General features: G+C 39.4%; 2 protein-coding genes across 2 annotated transcripts in view; one reads left to right on the forward strand and one right to left on the reverse strand.

Moving 5' to 3' along the window:
- LOC134821779 (uncharacterized) overlaps window positions 1–19,118 on the forward strand; it is a 474,787-nt gene that overhangs the window by 314,374 nt on the left and 141,295 nt on the right. The gene's annotated exons all lie outside the window — the stretch shown is intronic.
- On the reverse strand, window positions 10,192–19,018 carry LOC134821789 (protein FAM161A-like). Its single transcript, XM_063832563.1, has 12 exons — window positions 18,904–19,018; window positions 18,497–18,638; window positions 18,065–18,266; window positions 17,712–17,845; window positions 17,417–17,601; window positions 13,693–13,823; window positions 13,472–13,584; window positions 13,152–13,335; window positions 12,895–12,977; window positions 12,513–12,664; window positions 12,102–12,201; window positions 10,192–10,643 (listed from the first exon to the last, which is right to left on the reverse strand). The coding sequence occupies exons 2-12, from the start codon at window positions 18,548–18,550 to the stop codon at window positions 10,530–10,532; spliced, it is 1,452 nt and encodes a 483-aa protein (XP_063688633.1). The 5' UTR covers window positions 18,551–18,638; window positions 18,904–19,018; the 3' UTR covers window positions 10,192–10,529.

Raw genomic sequence — 19,118 nt, forward strand, 5'->3', positions numbered from 1 at the left:
CAAGATGTCCACTACATGATGTTGCTCTACCACTTTGACTACATGATGTTACCTACCGTTCACCGAACCTAATTGACTGCGGCTTTGTTAACAAGGTTTGGCCGGTAGAGGGTCCGCAGTAGTCCCACCACCTTTAAGTATTGCTGTACAACTACTACGAAATAAGTTTCCTTTGTTTCAAATCAATATTAATATTGGGTCGTTCACATATTACATTATTACGTATTCACTTTTTGAACAATTTTTACCCCCCTCCGTTAAATCAGTTTTACACATAGCTATTGTATCAAAATTACAGTAGTGTTATCATTTCGAAATTGATCTATTAATTTACCATTCTGGTATGCATCAATTTAAATTCTATTTCTAATAGGTCAGTCATGAAACTGTGGCCCATACTTCTAATCGTGGTGGCAATTAGTCCAAAGAAAGGGAATGCTGATGCAACTACTTCTTTCACCTCTAAAACTACTGAACCGACTGCTCAAGAAGATAGTACTGCTGAGATTACTACAACTACTCCTTGGACATCTAGTGGTCCAGAACCTGTCCCTACTGACATTCCTCCTGAAACATATGGTAATGATACTTTTCCAGACTGGGTACTGAACATTATTGGTAATGAACCAATTGTAAAAACAGAGAGTCCACGTAGCGACAGTAAAGTACAACATAATGTTAATTTCGCTATGATAATAATGACTACCGTTTTGGCTGTCCTGATCTCGTAGTATATACAATACCATTCTAGCCCAATTTAATTTCGACATTTTGTATGAATATAATTGATGTTTATTTCTTGGAATTTAAGATTTATCAAACTGCTGGACATAATATTTCTCTTAATAGCGGACAGTGGTGTTATTAAACTTAAAGTTCACTTTATTATTTTGTGTTAATAAATTTTGTGACTAAAACTTTGTATGACTTAGTTAATCGTGGAAAATTCTAAGAGTATATTATATAACTATAGTTTAACCCGGACTTCGGCCGGGATTTCACTGCCGCAGTTAAAAAGGGTAGGAGAATTTACCCTCTGAGTCAAACCCCGCATTAGGTGAGCAATTGAACCGCTTTCCATTTTTATTTACATCGTTTTAGAAATTAACCCTTATTAACTCCGCACCACACCCGCCTATTATATTTTAAAACATGCATTACATTGTCGTATAAGCCGCTCGGAAATTACACGCGCACAGACACACACACACACACACACACACACACACACACACACACACACACACACACACACACACACACACACACACACACACACACACACACACACACACACACACACACACACACACACACACACACACACACACACACACACACACACACACATATTCTGAGATTATTGTTTAAGATAATAAATTATCAGTAAGGAAGTTTAATAACGCCAGAATTAAGATAAAACTTATACTCAGCAGTGCTTTAATCTAAACATTGTAGAAACGTTCTTGGAATCTTGAATAATATGTAAGTACTGGTAAGTAGTAACGTATGCTTGAAAATATATCGTAAAAACTAATACGAAGAGTATGATACTTAAATATAAATGATAAATGAAGATCTAACACCAATTATGACCAAAATAGATTATCGGTCGCGGTAAGGGTTTTCAAGTTCATGTATTGGGACAGTTTGAATAGGCGAGTTCTAGAATAGCCGATGAGATGGTAACAGGCAGATCTTTGGAGCCACCACAGAAAGGATAATGGCTATGCTCTTATAACTTAAAGTAAGGAGACAGAACAATAAGGGGTCGTTCACGTTATACGTAATCAGCCGAGGGGGAGGTTCTAAATGATTACGCAATAGCTGTGTAAAACTGATTACGGAGGGGCGAGAGGGAGTTAAAAATTTCCAGAAAGTGATTACGTAATATTATGTGAACGACCTCTAAGTTTTAATAAGTGACCATGATGGGAGTACCTGAACATGTCTTGCAGATAAATTGGTGTCAATCCTAGCCATGGCTTGCAGTGGGACAGCAGTTAAGGGGGCCGGGGGGGGTCTTCATCAAAATTCTCTCGAAATCGAGTTTATAGTTGTTTCTGATAGAAGGGAGTGATATCTATCAGCTGCTTTTGGTCCCATGGAAAAATATTGCTCCTAGCCGAAATTATCACCAGTCAAAGGTCAGCGCTTATGTGTAATTGTATTGCGCGAGCAATTTTCAATCGCGCGTTCTGAAAATCGAGTCTAAAAATCTTCTCCTACATTTTTTGAGCAATCACCCTCAAACTTTCAGGATATGTTCTTAGGATCAGTTAGAAGAGAACGTTCAAGCCAGAATTTTGAGATAGGCCTTTAAAGATTTTTAATTCGATTTTGAAAATCTTGGACCTCGTTTTTTAACGATTTTTTGAGGTCCAAGATTTTCAAAATCGAATTAAAAATCTTTAAAGGCCTATCTCAAAATTCTGGCTTGAACGTTCTCTTCTAACTGATCCTAAGAACATATCCTGAAAGTTTGAGGGTGATTGCTCAAAAAATGTAGGAGAAGATAGATTTTTAGACTCGATTTTCAGAACGCGCGATTGAAAATCGCTCGCGCAATACAATTACACATAAGCGCTGACCTTTGACTGGTGATAATTTCGGCTAGGAGCAATATTTTTCCATGGGACCAAAAGCAGCTGATAGATATCACTCCCTTCTATCAGAAACAACTATAAACTCGATTTCGAGATAATATTGATGAAGACCCCCCCCCCCCCCCCGGCCCCCTTAAAAGCAGTGAAGATGTATCAGTACTGCAGGTCATGTTCGTATTTACCAGTAACAGTAAGCATTGTGCTTCTTTTACTGCAGTAACAGTAAGCATTGTGCCCCTTTTACTGTAGGGGGGGGGGGGGGGGTGTCACGTCCGTCTATGTCCGCCTATGTCCTGTCCTTTTTGGATTCTATGAGACAACGGACGTGTTTTTTGGGACATTGGCGGACTCGGACGGACATTTGCGGACCCAGACGGACATTGGCGGACTCGGACGGACATTGGTGGACATTAGCGGACATTGGTGGACATTAGCGGACAAACATTTTGAGAATTTTTCGCAACTTCTATGTAGGAGGAGGACCTAGGAGGAGGAGGAGGAGAACTGAGGAGGATGACTGAGGAGGAGGAGGACTCAGGAGGAGAACTGAGGAGGACTGAGAAGGAGGAGGACTGAGGAGGATGGCTGAGGAGGATGGCTGAGGAGGATGACTGAGAGGGAGGAGGAGGAGGAAGAGGAGGAAAAGGACCAGAGGCACATATTAGGTGCGGTAAAAAATCGAAATTATGCGGTACCGCACCCGACTATAAAGGTAAAATGTGCGGTAAGGTGCGGTAAATTTTGGTGAGCTTGATGATGGGTCAATGTCTGTAGCTGTTCGTTTCTTTAGGAAACGGTCCATGACGTTGTGATGTGATATAGAGTAATCAGATGATGTGGTGAAGTTACGAATGATAACTGATACACTATAATCGAAGTACGACTACGGTAACGACGAGGGTTCCATAACGGCCTGGGTCACGGTCCCGAAAGGGCCTGGGTCACGGTCACGAAAGGGCCTTGGTCACGGTCCCGAAAGAGCCTGGGTCACGGTCCCGAAAGGGCCTGGGTCAGGGTCCCGAAAGGGCCTGGGTCACGTGGTAACTGGGTCACGTGGCCTAGGTATGAGTTCCAAAAGGGCCTGGGTCATGGTCTCGAAAGGGCCTGGGTCAGGGTCCCGAAAGGGCCTGAGTCACGGTCCTAAAAGGGCCCGACTATTAACATATTTTGGTTTTTACACTCGAAAATCTTAACGCGAAAATTTCAAAATTATGCGAAATTACGCGGAAAATGCTAGATTATGCGGAAATATGCAGAAAATTACAAAATGTGCAGAAATGTGCGGAAAACAATAAATTATGCGGAAATGTGCGGACAACGGTAAATTGTGCGATCCCGCACCCATCGCACCTAATATGTGCCTCTGAAAAGGACCGAGGAGGAGGAGGAGAAGGACTGAGGAGGAGAAGGAGGACCCAGGAGGATGAGGACCCAGGAGGAGGACCCAGGAAAAGGCCCAAGGAGGAGGAGGATCAGGAGGACTGGGGAGGAGGAGGACTGTTGAGGACTGATGAGGATCAGGAAGACTGAGGACGAGGAGGAGGAGTAGGAGGAGGACTGAGGAGGGGAGGAGGAAGAGGACTGGGGAGGATCAGGAAGACCCAGGAGGCTGGAGGAGGACCCAGGAGGAGGAGGAGGAGGAGGACCCAGGAGGAGGAGGACTGAGGAGGACTGAGGAGGACTGAGGAGGAAGACTGACGATGACTGAGAAGGAGGAGGACTGAGAAGTACTGAGGAGGATGGCTGAGAAGGATGGCTGAGGAGGATGGCTGAGGAGGATGACTGAGAGGGAGGAGGAGGAGGACTCAGGAGGAAGAGGAGGAGGAGGACTCAGGAGGAGGACTGAGGAGGACTGAGAAGGAGGAGGACTGAGGAGGATGGCTGAGGAAGATGGCTGGAGGAGGAGGAGGAGGAGGAGGACTGAGGAGGAGGACTGACGATGACTGAGAAGGAGGAGGACTGAGGAGTACTGAGGAGGATGGCTGAGGAGGATGGCCGAGGAGGATGGCTGAGGAGGATGACTGAGGAGGATGACTGAGAGGGAGGAGGAGGAGGAAGAGGAGGAAGAGGACTGAGGAGAACTGAGGAGGAGGAGGAGGAGGACTGGGAGAGGACTGGGGAGGATCAGGAAGACCCAGGAGGAGGACCCAGGAGGAGGAATTAGAATTAGAATTAGAATCAAATTTACACAGCAATACAATAAGAATACAAAATAATTTAAGAAGCTTCAATCTGCTGTGCAGGACATTCAAGTCAGTCGAAAACTGTTAGCAGAACACCCTTCTAGGGACATAAGGATATAGTAAATAGTTTGTAAAACATAATGAGTAATAAATTAATGAGTGATAAAAGATATGATTTAACAGTGAACTGTGGGCATGAAGGTTACATAAATGCCCACTTTGGAATTACGTTAGTAATGTTATTTACAGTTATACACAAAGAAGTATAGAACAATAATAGATTGACAATGATAACAGGAGGAGGAGGAGGAGGAGGACTGAGGAGGAGGACTGATGATGACTGAGAAGGAGGAGGACTGAGGAGTACTGAGGAGGATGGCTGAGGAGGATGGCTGAGGAGGATGACTGAGGAGGATGACTGAGAGGGAGGAGGAGGACTCAGGAGGAGGACTCAGGAGGAAGAGGAGGACTCAGGAGGAGGACTTAGGAGAAATGAGAAGGAGGACTGAGGAGAACTGAGGAGGAAGAAGAGGAGGATGAAGAGGAGGATGAAGAGGAGGAGGACCCAGGAGGAGGAGGACTGAGGAGGATGGCTGAGGACCGAGGAGGAAGAGGAGGAGGATGAAGAGGAGGAGGAGGACCCAGGAGGAGGAGGACTGAGGAGGAGGACTGAGGAGGACTGAGGAGAATGGCTGAGGAGGATGACTGAGAGGGAAGAGGAGGAGGAGGAGCAGGACTCAGGAGGAGGAGGAGGAGGACTGAGGAGGACTGAGAAGGAGGAGGGCTGAGGAGGAGGAGGAGGACTGAATAGGAGGAGGAGAAGGGGGACTGGGGGAGGACTGAGGAGAAGGATGAGGAGGAGGACTGAGGAGGACTGAGGACTGAGGAGGACTGAGGACTGAGGAGGAAGAGGAGGAGAATGAAGAGGAGGAGGAGGACCCAGGAGGAGGATCCAGGAGGAGGACTCAGGAGGAGGAGGACTGGGGAGGAGGAGGACTGTTGAGGACTGATGAGGAGGACTGAGGACGAGGAGGAGGAGTAGGAGGAGGACTGAGGAGGGGAGGAGGAAGAGGACTGAGAAAGATCAGGAAGACCCAGGAGGAGGAGGAGGAGGAAGAGTAGTAGGAGGAAGCATCTAAATGTTATTTCCATTTTTGGCCGTTTTTGTCCATTTTTGTCCGTTTTTGTCCGCTCTATTTTTTGTCCGTTTTGAAAAAATAGGGTACCGAACGGACAAAAAACATGATCCCCCCTATAACAGCAAAAATTGAACATTTTATTTAGCAATTTAGGTGTCCATTAATGTCCGCTAATGTCCGTATATGTCCGTCTATGTCCGCCAATGTCCGCCTATGTCCGTCTATGTCCGCCTATGTCCGCCTATGTCCGTCTATGTCCGCCTATGTCCTGTCCTTTTTGGATTCTATGAGACAAGCGGACATAGACGGACGTGACACCCCCCCCCCCCCACTGTAGTAACAGTAAGCATTGTGCTCCTTTTACTGCAGTAACAGTAAGCATTGTGCTCCTTTTACTGCAGTAACAGTAAACATTGTGCTCCTTTTACTGCAGTAACAGTAAGCATTGTGCTCCTTTTACTGCAGTAACAGTAAGCATTGTGCTCCTTTTACTGCAGTAACAGTAAGCATTGTGCTCCTTTTACTGCAGTAACAGTAAGCATTGTGCTCCTTTTACTGTAATAACAGTAAGCATTGTGCTCCTTTTACCAGTAACAGTAAGCATTGTGCTTCTTTTACTGCAGTAACAGTAAGCATTGTGCTCCTTTTACTGCAGTAACAGTAAGCATTGTGCTCCTTTTACTGTAGTAACAGTAAGCATTGTGCTCCTTTTACCAGTAACAGTAAGCATTGTGCTTCTTTTACTGCAGTAACAGTAAGCATTGTGCTTCTTTTATACTGTAGTAACAGTAATCATTGTGCTTCTTTTACTGCAGTAACAGTAAGCATTGTGCTCCTTTTACTGCAGTAACAGTAAGCATTGTGCTCCTTTTACTGCAGTAACAGTAAGCATTGTGCTCCTTTTACTGCAGTAACAGTAAGCATTGTGCTCCTTTTACTGCAGTAACAGTAAGCATTGTGCTCCTTTAACTGCAGTAACAGTAAGCATTGTGCTCCTTTAACTGCAGTAACAGTAAGCATTGTGCTCCTTTTACTGCAGTAACAGTAAGCATTGTGCTCCTTTTACTGCAGTAACAGTAAGCATTGTGCTCCTTTCACCATTAACAGTAGGCATTGTGCTCCTTTTACCAGTAACAGTAAGCATTGTGCTCCTTTTACCAGTAAAAGTAAGCATTGTGCTCCTTTTACCAGTGACTTACTCTTGACTTAAGGCGGCTTCAGCGTCCGAGTATTGATGCGCTGTCTCCATAAAACTCTATCCGCCATAAGTCCGCCCATTTCTCCAGTGTCGTTGAGACCCGTGTCAGCTCGTAGGCTATCAACATAGGTCATGGCTGGTCTCCCCCTACTCCGCACCCCATGAGTTGGTTCCCAGAGTAGCGAGCGGTTTGCGACTAGTTCTGGGTGCCGGTGGATATGGCCTGCTAGTCGCATCCTGCGCTCTTGGATCTTCATGGTTGCTCTCGGTAGGTTGCCATAGACTTCTTTGTTGGTTTTTCGCTGCTTCCAATCCACATTAAGTGCCATCCTTAGCATTCTAGTGTAGCAGCCATCAATGCGTTTCTTCAATTGCTCCGTCAACGTCCACGTTTCAGAACCATAAAGAAGTATTGACTCCACAGTAGCAACAAATAGACAATTTTACCAGTAACAGTAAGCATTGTGCTCCTTTTACTGCAGTAACAGTAAGCATTGTGCTCCGTTTACCAGTAACAGTAGACATTGTGCTCCGTTTACCAGTAACAGTAAGCATTGTACTCCTTTCACCATTAACAGTAGGCATTGTGCTCCTTTTACTGCAGTAACAGTAAGCATTGTGCTTCTTTTATACTGTAGTAACAGTAATCATTGTGCTTCTTTTACTGCAGTAACAGTAAGCATTGTGCTCCTTTTACTGCAGTAACAGTAAGCATTGTGCTCCTTTTACTGCAGTAACAGTAAGCATTGTGCTCCTTTTACTGCAGTAACAGTAAGCATTGTGCTCCTTTTACTGCAGTAACAGTAAGCATTGTGCTCCTTTTACTGCAGTAACAGTAAGCATTGTGCTCCTTTTACTGCAGTAACAGTAAGCATTGTGCTCCTTTTACTGCAGTAACAGTAAGCATGGTGCTCCTTTTACTGCAGTAACAATAAGCATTGTGCTCCTTTCACCATTAACAGTAGGCATTGTGCTCCTTTTACCAGTAACAGTAAGCATTGTGCTCCTTTTACTGCAGTAACAGTAAGCATTGTGCTCCTTTTACTGTAATAACAGTAAGCATTGTGCTCCTTTTACCAGTAACAGTAAGCATTGTGCTTCTTTTACTGCAGTAACAGTAAGCATTGTGCTCCTTTTACTGCAGTAACAGTAAGCATTGTGCTCCTTTTACTGCAGTAACAGTAAGCATTGTGCTCCTTTTACCAGTAACAGTAAGCATTGTGCTCCTTTTACCAGTAACAGTAAGCATTGTGCTCCTTTTACTGCAGTAACAGTAGGCATTGTGCTCCTTTTACTGCAGTAACAGTAGGCATTGTGCTCCTTTCACCATTAACAGTAGGCATTGTGCTCCTTTTACCAGTAACAGTAAGCATTGTGCTCCTTTTACCAGTAACAGTAAGCATTGTGCTCCTTTTACCAGTAACAGTAAGCATTGTGCTCCTTTTACTGCAGTAACAGTAGGCATTGTGCTCCTTTTACTGCAGTAACAGTAGGCATTGTGCTCCTTTCACCATTAACAGTAGGCATTGTGCTCCTTTTACCAGTAACAGTAAGCATTGTGCTCCTTTTACCAGTAACAGTAAGCATTGTGCTCCTTTTACCAGTAAAAGTAAGCATTGTGCTCCTTTTACCAGTGACTTACTCTTGACTTAAGGCGGCTTCAGCGTCCGAGTATTGATGCGCTGTCTCCATAAAACTCTATCCGCCATAAGTCCGCCCATTTCTCCAGTGTCGTTGAGACCCGTGTCAGCTCGTAGGCTATCAACATAGGTCATGGCTGGTCTCCCCCTACTCCGCACCCCATGAGTTGGTTCCCAGAGTAGCGAGCGGTTTGCGACTAGTTCTGGGTGCCGGTGGATATGGCCTGCTAGTCGCATCCTGCGCTCTTGGATCTTCATGGTTGCTCTCGGTAGGTTGCCATAGACTTCTTTGTTGGTTTTTCGCTGCTTCCAATCCACATTAAGTGCCATCCTTAGCATTCTAGTGTAGCAGCCATCAATGCGTTTCTTCAATTGCTCCGTCAACGTCCACGTTTCAGAACCATAAAGAAGTATTGACTCCACAGTAGCAACAAATAGACAATTTTACCAGTAACAGTAAGCATTGTGCTCCTTTTACTGCAGTAACAGTAAGCATTGTGCTCCGTTTACCAGTAACAGTAGGCATTGTGCTCCGTTTACCAGTAACAGTAAGCATTGTGCTCCTTTTACTGCAGTAACAGTAAGCATTGTGCTCCTTTTACTGCAGTAACAGTAAACATTGTGCTCCTTTTACTGCAGTAACAGTAAACATTGTGCTCCTTTTACTGCAGTAACAGTAAGCATTGTGCTCCTTTTACTGCAGTAACAGTAAGCATTGTTCTCCTTTTACTGCAGTAACAGTAAGCATTGTGCTCCTTTTACTGCAGTAACAGTAAGCATTGTGCTCCTTTTACTGCAGTAACAGTAAGCATTGTGCTCCTTTTACTGCAGTAACAGTAGGCATTGTGCTCCTTTTACCAGTAACAGAAGATTGTGCTTGTTTATAAATACTATAACAATCAAAGTGGTGATAAAAACCATAATATTCCTGGGTTTTTCAGTCAGTCGGTAAAACTTTTCGGAGCTAGAAAAATTCAGAATTTTCTCTGCTCATTTTTGAATTTTGGAAATCGATGGTTGGGAAATTAAGTTTTATGTGAAAATACTTCTCACACTGTTTTTATTGTCGCGACAGTCGAAGAGGGAGAGGTTGCGAACCCAAGGTGCAGTGCCCACCGGTTTCCACAGGGCCCATATTTAGCATGATATTCCCTCATACCAATACTGGATGAAACTTGATTTCGAGATAGCAGTTGAACGACAATGTATTAATATACCCTACTATATAATCGATATCTGAACTTTTGATTTGCATACCTCTTCCATGCTTTATAACTCTAAACTTAGCCGATGCTGTGGAATTGTGTGTGTCAATTGCTATTTGTGTGAAATTTGAGGTATGCTCTTAATGTAGATATTATATTATCGTTATTATATTATTACAGATTTGTCTCATTTTATTTACCGACAATATTTTAAACGTTTATGGTTGATTCAAATTATGAATAAATTTGGACAGAAATTTTATGCGAAATATGGAGACTTTTTATAACAAATTTTAAAATGTTCATGGCTGCCCTACAGTCACCGGCCCTTCAAAATTTCAGTCGAATGCCCCCGTATTCAGTCTGGCCCATAAAGTTAAGGGCACGATTACACGAACATTAATGATTACGTGGCGCTTCATTAAATATAGCGATAAAAAATCCGAAACATAATATACATCGAAAAAACGTCATTAATGTCAACAGCTTAAAGTTTCCGTCATCAAATACAGCAACATCCACATAAAATACGCAATAATATTATTTCCACATAGGTCATTACATTAAGCTGTCTTCTTCATAGTTCGAAATGTCCTCAATCAGAGATGTGTCCAGTCCAGCATTTTGTAACGCCTTTCTAAAAGCTTTATCGGCGCTAAGTCTTGCAGTCTCCTGAAATAATAGCCAATAGTGTGATTTAAAAGTAAAAATGTTATGCTCCGTGGTCAACTGAAACTATTTTTTCTCACTCACAAGAAAAGGAGAAATTAGAGAAACTTGACTGAAAGGTTTTTGCGCGATTTTCGCAAACATTGCGCATTTTTTAAAAGGTTTCAAAATCAATTTCACACCATGCCTCAGTCCCATATTTGGGGTTTTCCGACTTTTATTAAACGATATAATATAATAATATATGTGATATAATATGGCTGGTTCGTTTTTTTCCAATTAAACCTTCTCTTGCGTCATTTCTTGTTTTTAATGGGTGTTAGCTGTTTGGTTTCCTAAACAAATTTCTAGCGAATCTGATTAAAAATGACCGAAATGTGTCATGTTGTTGTTGGTTACCTGAGGACCCCAGGCTATAATGTTCATAAACATTAAACATAGAATAGAGATTCGGCGGAATGACAGGCTGAGCGCCGCCCAGTAAGTTGTTGGTTGTTTAATTTGGCAAAACAGTACATTTTCCAACTTTTTATGAATTTAAACAATTGAAAACGTTTTGTGGTTTTCAAATATTATATCAAACTAATCATAACTTGTTTTACTATCAACCATACTTTCTATTTATCTGGGTAAGTAGTTTTAAATCTGTATCACTCCAAAGACTTACAAGATAGATGTCTATTGTCTCCACAATACATCAACAGGAAAAATGTAGAACCTATGAAAATCGTTTTCTAAGCTCGCGGATCGCCCTGTGTTTATTTGCCGACCTCGGTATTTTAAAATTAACTGATTATAACGGCTTAACTCAACTTTAAACTGTATTCGCAATGGGCTGTACGTCAGATGTGGGACAATCCATCGCACAATCAACACATACACAATCAACACGGTACATTTCGTAAAATGAATTTTGTAGCTTTATATTTTTTTGAAAATCAACAAACATGACTGGAACAACGTGATTTCGTATCGAGTAAGTCTCTGCGCCTTACGTAGTCGCAAAGCGCGCGCAATGACTGGATTTGACTGGCATGTTAACATAACCGTTATAGGGACAAAAGCGTCGTGACACATGGGGCATACATCATAAACCGATGGGAAGTTCGTCATCAATAATAATAATCCCAAAATGTGTGTGAGTGTCTGTCTGTCTGTATGTGGGTCTGTCTGTGGGTAATTTCCTAACGGTTTAATCAAGAAAACGGTAAGAGTTATGGGACTGGTTTTTCCGGAATAGTTTCGAAAAAACTCTGAAAGTCTGAAAAAGCCAATGTGCAAATTTTTTAAAGATCGGCCGGTGGTAAGTGGTTTAATTGATGGTTTTATACTGCAAATGTGATATTAAAGTTACTCACTTTTTGTCCCTCTCTCACACACTCTCTCTCTCCATTTACAGCTCCCCTAATTACTGCTTTGTACATAATTATAATTTAATATAAAGTGACACTATGTTTTTACCATGGAAATTCTTTCAAACAGGTAAGGTCGATCTTTTAATTTATCTTTCATTTCGTCCAACTTTTCCTTGTATTCCAACTCTCTCTGCTTTTGCTGGGCACTGCAATAATAATGTGTTTCGTCAATTAAAAGATCACAAGAACAATTAAAATTTACCATTTTTAACTGCCAAATATGAAGAATTTCTTACATTGAGACATCAGACACGCTCATCCCGCAAAATAGTGGCTAAACTATTAGTGTATCTATTATCTAGGATAGTACCGTGTACTATAATGAATCAGTATTTATTCCCTGGCATTCATGGAATTACACTAGTTTGGGGTTCGTATTTTGAAAATACTATTTTTAAAATCGTTTTTAGTTAACCCGATAAACCAGTTGAAAAAAACAAATTTATCAATTACTAACATCTTTTCTTTCAACTTTTGCTGAGTAGCTGCTTTAACTGAATGAGATGGATCCAGAGCCTTACTTTTTTCTGCGATACTTTTCCTAATCTGAATCTGCTTTACTTTGTTCGATAAATCTTGCTCGTAGTCAACCTGGGCTTTCTTCTTCTCCTGAAAAAAGGATATTATATTTTAAAATCTGCCCACTTATTCTCATGGAGAATGGAATCGCTTCAGTAAATAGAATTTAAAACAAATTAAGTTTTCAATATTCTACTAAACGTCCGACAAGTCCTTTTTCTACCGATGAGCACACATTCGGATGTTTATTAGGACTATGATCGGACTTGCCACCCCATGTAATATGAAGATATCAGTTAATTATATAACAGCGTAATTACCTGCAATATTTTTTGTCTGGTGGCAGAATCTCTAAGATTGCTGCCAACAGTTGGCCTCGCTAGTACCACTTCATCGTAAACACCTAAATAATGCAGTGAAAAAATCGTTTTTATTCCTTAAATTGTTTATAATCAGCACTATCTTCTCAAACAACATAAGACTATTACTACCAACAAAGTCAAAGTCAGCACTTTTATAATACCGAAAAAAGGAAACATGTCCAAAAATGACAATTAGTTAAGCCATAAAATATTACCTGTGTACAAACACGGAGAACGAGATTTGGTTCTAAAAGTAGGAGACTCGCATTGTGGTGGTGGTGTTTTAGGATTCTGCTGTCTGAATTGTGCGAGTTGCTCCGTTCGCAGATTAAACGGTTCTATGACTGTAGTGGGTTTTGCTGACTGACGCTCCAGGATTTCTGCTTCCTGTTGCTTGTGCTGAAATGCGGATATATGAGGCTGAAATGCGGATATATGATAAAGATAAATATTGCAATTTGTTGACACTTCTAACTTTCTAAGGTTAAAATCCACTAATTTAAGATAAAGTAGTGTTATCACCATTACATATTACCAGTAAGCTGTAGTCAGGGACATAATCTTTAATAGCTGGTGTAAATGTATGTTCCTCAGTTAGGTGAGCCCTTGTTTCGTTTTCCTCTCTCATTAACCTCCGGATCTTACCATCTACCACAAACAAGCAGTATAGTTAACTTACTCTACTTAATTTAAGTATATTAAATCAACAAGATGAGACGATACAATTAAATTTCAATCAATTACTTAACTGGTTACCCGTGTAATGAATTGCGTGACGTTTCATGTTTCGAGGCAGATCACTTTCAGCCAGCAACTGTTCCGCTCTCATCTTCATCTTTATCAGTCTGTAAGCTTCTTCCTCTTTAGCTTTCTCATCCACAAGCGGACTGAAAATTAATAGTATAAAATTCATTGCAGGGAATAAAAGTGTTGAATACTGTAGGGCGTGTACAGACGTGCACGCCGCACGGTGTACTGTGTACTGTGAACTATGTACTCAGTGTACTGTGTACTGTATACTGTATACTGTTTACTGTAAACTGTGTACTGTTTACTGTGTACTGTGTACTGTATACTGTAAACTGTGTACTGTGTACTGTATACTGTAAACTGTGTACTGTGTACTGTGTACTGTGTACTGTATAGGTACTGTATACTGTATACTGTATACTGCATATACTGTGTACTGCATATACTGTGTACTATGTACTCAGTGTACTGTATACTGTGTACTGTATACTCAGTGTACTGTATACTCAGTGTACTGTATACTGTGTACTGTATACTCAGTGTACTGTATACTCAGTGTACTGTGTACTGTGTACTGTGTACTGTGTCTTAATGGACCAGTAAGTTAAAAAGGGCTCATTGCTAAAAATGCGTTCGGCAGCCAAATAAATGAGTTCTGTATCTTTGTCAAAGTCATTACGTCAGGCTTCCTGTCAATACATTCAGAATATCTCATTAACACCAAAGCTCTGCTTTTTAACGCATCGAATAATATCAATTATAGCCAAAGTTATGACCATTCCAAGATAAATACAAAACTTGCACTAAACAAGACGTAATTAGTGCGTTGCTATGCGCGACCACATCATATGTATCCCAAATCACAACATAATGCATTTCATGCGTTACTATGCAGATTCCAACCATTCCACCTCTCCCTGTACATTTTTGGACGTTTCAGAAAATACAGACACGGTTATGGATTTAATCATGTTGACTATTCATGGTTTTCGCATGGCAATTTGTTCTTAAATGAAACTACCGGACCACGATGTATGGGGACTTGCCACCCCATGGCAACATTAAAATATATCTGTTACATCGTTTCCTGTTAATATAAAACTCCGTTACAAAATGAACTACACCTTAGTTCGATAAAATATGATAAAGTAATGTATAACTAGACTTAAGTAAAAGTCTGAATGAATATGGAAAACAAAATAATATACTGCTTGAAAGCTAAATAATAAACTAATAAACTGCGAAAGAGTAGTCAACGACAGACAGGTGATATAAAACTGTTCCGGTACGACCAAAGATAGAATGAAATAGATCGTGCGGAAGAGGTAACATGCATAGCCATATACATATATACATATATAGCATCTCTATATTATAGTATCGCTGAAGATTATTGTTCACACATCCACATGAAACTTTTAGTTGGGCAATAACATCGTTTACTTTGTTACGCTTATAAAAAGCTCCTATTTGTTTAGTAGAGCACTTGAACCCGAGAAACAAACACTTTTGTAGCATCTCTATAATATATATTAATCTCAGCTCTATATATATTAATCTCTATTATTATATGGGCACTTTCAAAGACATCTGTCACGGAAAAAATGTTAAAATTTACCAAAAATCAGTTTTTGTGGCATAATTTGGTGGATAATTTTTGGAACATGATGAAACTCCAGGATATGGTGTGCAATACCCTAACCTTTACTTTTTGCCACTTTTTGTTTCGATTTTGGGCCAAATCTGGTGGATAAAAGTGAAACAGACCAATCCACTTCAGGTGGCCCTTTAAAAATATTTAATTCCATCTAAACTCCTAAAATATGATTGAGACTTAACAATAATTGTTATAACTTCATAATTTCATAAGAAGGACTGCAAATTTTCTTAAGGGGCAAATTTGGTGGATATATTTTTTTACCTCTTTTTTTAAGACTGTTATTTGTTAGCTAACATCAATTTACTGGTCTTAAAATGGTGCGAAGGCAACGTTAAATCTATGGCATCAACTATAAAGTTCGAGATTTAAGTTAAAAGGCTATTTTTGGTGGATATCAGTCAATATGAATTAGTTAAACACGTAAATGCTACCAAAATATCAATAAAGAAGGCATCATTAGGATTAGAAACAGTTAAAAAAGATGAAATTATAAGATGTTGAACATTTATGCATAAGGTACTATGGCATTTTAAGCATTCAGGGCCAATTTGGTGGATAATTAACTCAAAAATACTTAAAATATCGACCTGGATATTTTAATATCCATCAATTTTGGCCTTAAAAGTCGGCTTGAGATTATCACATTTTGTGCTGAACAAGAAAAAGGTCTAAAAAAACCAATATCAGTGTATGATTTCATAATTGAGCAAATCTAAGGCCAGTAATTATTGGGCGTTGAAAGTGGATCACATACATTAATGTCAAGAAATCGTTATTTCAATCAGTGAGGTAGGTTATTCACATTTAATATCCACCAATTTTAACCTTAAAAGTCGGCTTGGACTAAGAATTCTTTTGAACTGACTCAGCAAAGGGGATCTTCTATCTAGAAACAGTTGTAGTTTCATGATAGAACACATCTAGGGTCAAAAATAGTGGATAAAAAAGCAAATTTTCCCGTTTGTGTGCTTTTATCCACCAAAGTCCAAAAACGGCTATTAACTCTGAAAGGAGACAGTTTGTTAAGTTCGTATGAAACTATATCCATTCGTAATGGCCCTAGAGCAATAATTGTATACATTTTCAGCTTCAAGACGAGATAATTGGGGTCCAACAATGGATAACCTGCATTATTGACACAGAAATTGACTAAAAACTAAATCAATCTTGAAGCTCCAATATATCCACCAAAAATGGCCTAGAAAATAAATCTTCTATTCTATCATAAACTTAAAACGATTTCCAACCTGATCCGTTCACTGAGTAAAGCTGATGAACTTGTTGACCAATATAATTGTTTCAGTTGAAAATTTTCGGTTTTGAATTTTATTTCATAGTTTTATTATCCACCATATATATAGCCTTAAATTTGAAATCTTTCCTTATTTTTGCCTTTTATCATAGAGGCTAATCGATTTGCTACAATTCTATCTTTAAATAATCACCATAAATTAACCACATGTAAAGTTACAGGCCAACAAATGATATATCCACCAAACCCCTCTGAAAAGTATATCCACCATTATTAGCCCGGAGTTAAATGCATGTATCTCTGCTCATAGATTTAGTAGACATTTAATTCTTTTTGTAAAAGTTGTACTATCGCAAATCTGTAGATGTCGCACAGTTTAATCAAAATATTGAGTATACCCACCAAATGAGAGCTTCTAGAAGTTGAAATTTTCCCGTGACAGATTCGTTAACAAAGTGCCCATATATTAATCTCTATTTACCGTGAGTATCACTGTAATTCAGAAATTTGTTCCAATTGGAAATGCGTCTCAGCATGACACTACTAGAAATGTGGGAAAGTTAGTGGCTTTTAAAGTTCAATCCTACTAAATGTACATTGTACAGTTCTACATTTAGACTTTAATGATAACCCAAGATCAAGTGGTAATGTCTAGTTCTGGAAAGTATAATTAGTTAGATTTTTACCGGGTCTTTGAACCTAGACTTTTATTTTAATTTATAAATTTTTGCAGAAATATTTATGATCACGTGTAATGATGTAAGTGTCATTATCATTTGATTTGATTTATATTTCCCGAAAATATACAACATACTCACTCAAAAATGTGATGAGGCATGGGTCTAGCATGGAACTTAACATTCTTCCTCTTTTTTACTTCAGTATCCAGAGCAGACAGAGACCGGCTCCTCCTCAGTTTGGTGCGTTGATCAAAAGAGAAAGGTTTTTGTAGTGCTTTTGTTAGCACTTTACTCTGCGCTTTAACGTTATTGCGCCGAGCTTCCTGAGTAACCATATTGATATTATTCATTAATTGTAACCGATTGACAATGATTGTAATTGTATCTAGAACACATATTTTCATTATAACCAAGTTGTTGTTTGAATACAAACCTGTTTTTCCTCAATGTGTTTCAGCCTGCTTTGGAATGTTGAGAGAGGAAGAGGAGATGCTTTGAACTGTTTCTTACATTCTGTCTCTTCTTCCAGCTCTTTTTGGATTCGCTTTAGCTCAGCTTCCTCTTGTGCTGTAGGTTAAGTCAATTAACAAGAATTTTATTAATTCATAGGGAGACACATAAGGTTATAGTTATTAAAGATCGTAACCAAGATTCAAATATATCATCCATTGGCTGATTTTAACAAATTAGTTCAATTCGAAATACATAGCTTAAAACAATGAAATTGAAAATGATTGTAGATACAGAAAATAAAGTCACTTAAAAAACATATGTGCTATTTAAAACCTTTAGTTTTGGAAGGTTTTTTCAACTCCTCTCTTAGAGTCATATAAAAGGGATCAGGGACTGTAACACGAGGTATTCGAGGCTTGCTTTTCTTAACTGGTGGAGCAGACCTGCATTTGACTGAAGGTTTTTCCTCCCGTGGAGCATATTTATCTACACTGAAGTTGTTCCACATTTCTGATATAGTCGTGTTCTGGGAAGTCTGAAATCGAATACTATGTGAACTTCATCTGTCACAATCCAATGGTACACATAATAACAGAGTTTTTTATTATGATCAAGCTTAAAAATGTTTTCAAACCTCAGCTCAGGTTTTAAACATAAATCTCTGCAAAGAACATAATACATTTGATGATGGAAATCCCTAATTCTAAGTATTCGAAATCTATCTTATTGCAAATCAATAGTGAACTACAAATAGTAGAATAATACCATCCTAGGAATATCACATGTTGAATCCAATGATTGCTGTGATTCTTCTACCATAGCAGAGACATCTTGGTAGTCAGTTGCTTTATATCTAGAAGCATTTGCTTTATCTAAAATGACACTTCTATCTATTACGCTGGTATCACTGAAAGATAAATGTGATCATTGTTGTTTCCACGTTTCTTATTCATTTCAATTACATGATATTAATTTCATTGGTCTGAACTCTCCATTACAATCCATTCGAGAGTAATATATTCCATAACTTGTTATTTTAGTACAATTAAGTAATTATAAATTCAAATATTCAAATTCACCCAGTTTTAATAAGTTGAATTACAAGGAACTTGTTTTAATTTCGTTTTTATACCTTGTATAGTACTCAATTATCTATATAATTAGACACTCACTTATTTCTGAAAGATTCTGACTTTGGAGCAACAAAACTGTCGTATAATTCTTTATAGAGTTCGAGTGTTTTATTTTGTTGCTGCCGTAATTCTGCTATGTGCTCTATACAGGACATGGCCTATGTGAATTATATAACAGTGAATAAAACTAGATGAAAAAAATACTAGATTAATAACAATAACAATAATTTAAACTATTATGTTATAGTGGTACA

This window comes from Bolinopsis microptera, chromosome 10 (assembly GCF_026151205.1).
Source record: "Bolinopsis microptera isolate Bmic1 chromosome 10, MBARI_Bmic_1.0, whole genome shotgun sequence".
Classification (NCBI taxonomy): domain Eukaryota; kingdom Metazoa; phylum Ctenophora; class Tentaculata; order Lobata; family Bolinopsidae; genus Bolinopsis; species Bolinopsis microptera.

Coding starts and splice junctions, on each gene's coding strand:
- LOC134821789 (XM_063832563.1), bottom strand. CDS start 18,550: ATGGTAGAAGAATCACAGCAATCATTGGATTCAACATGTGATATTCCT. Junction 13,824..17,416: donor ATGCCTCATCACATTTTTGA/GTGAGTATGTTG, acceptor ATTAATTTTCAG/TCCGCTTGTGGATGAGAAAG. Junction 13,336..13,471: donor TCCCTGACTACAGCTTACTG/GTAATATGTAAT, acceptor TCCGCATTTCAG/CACAAGCAACAGGAAGCAGA.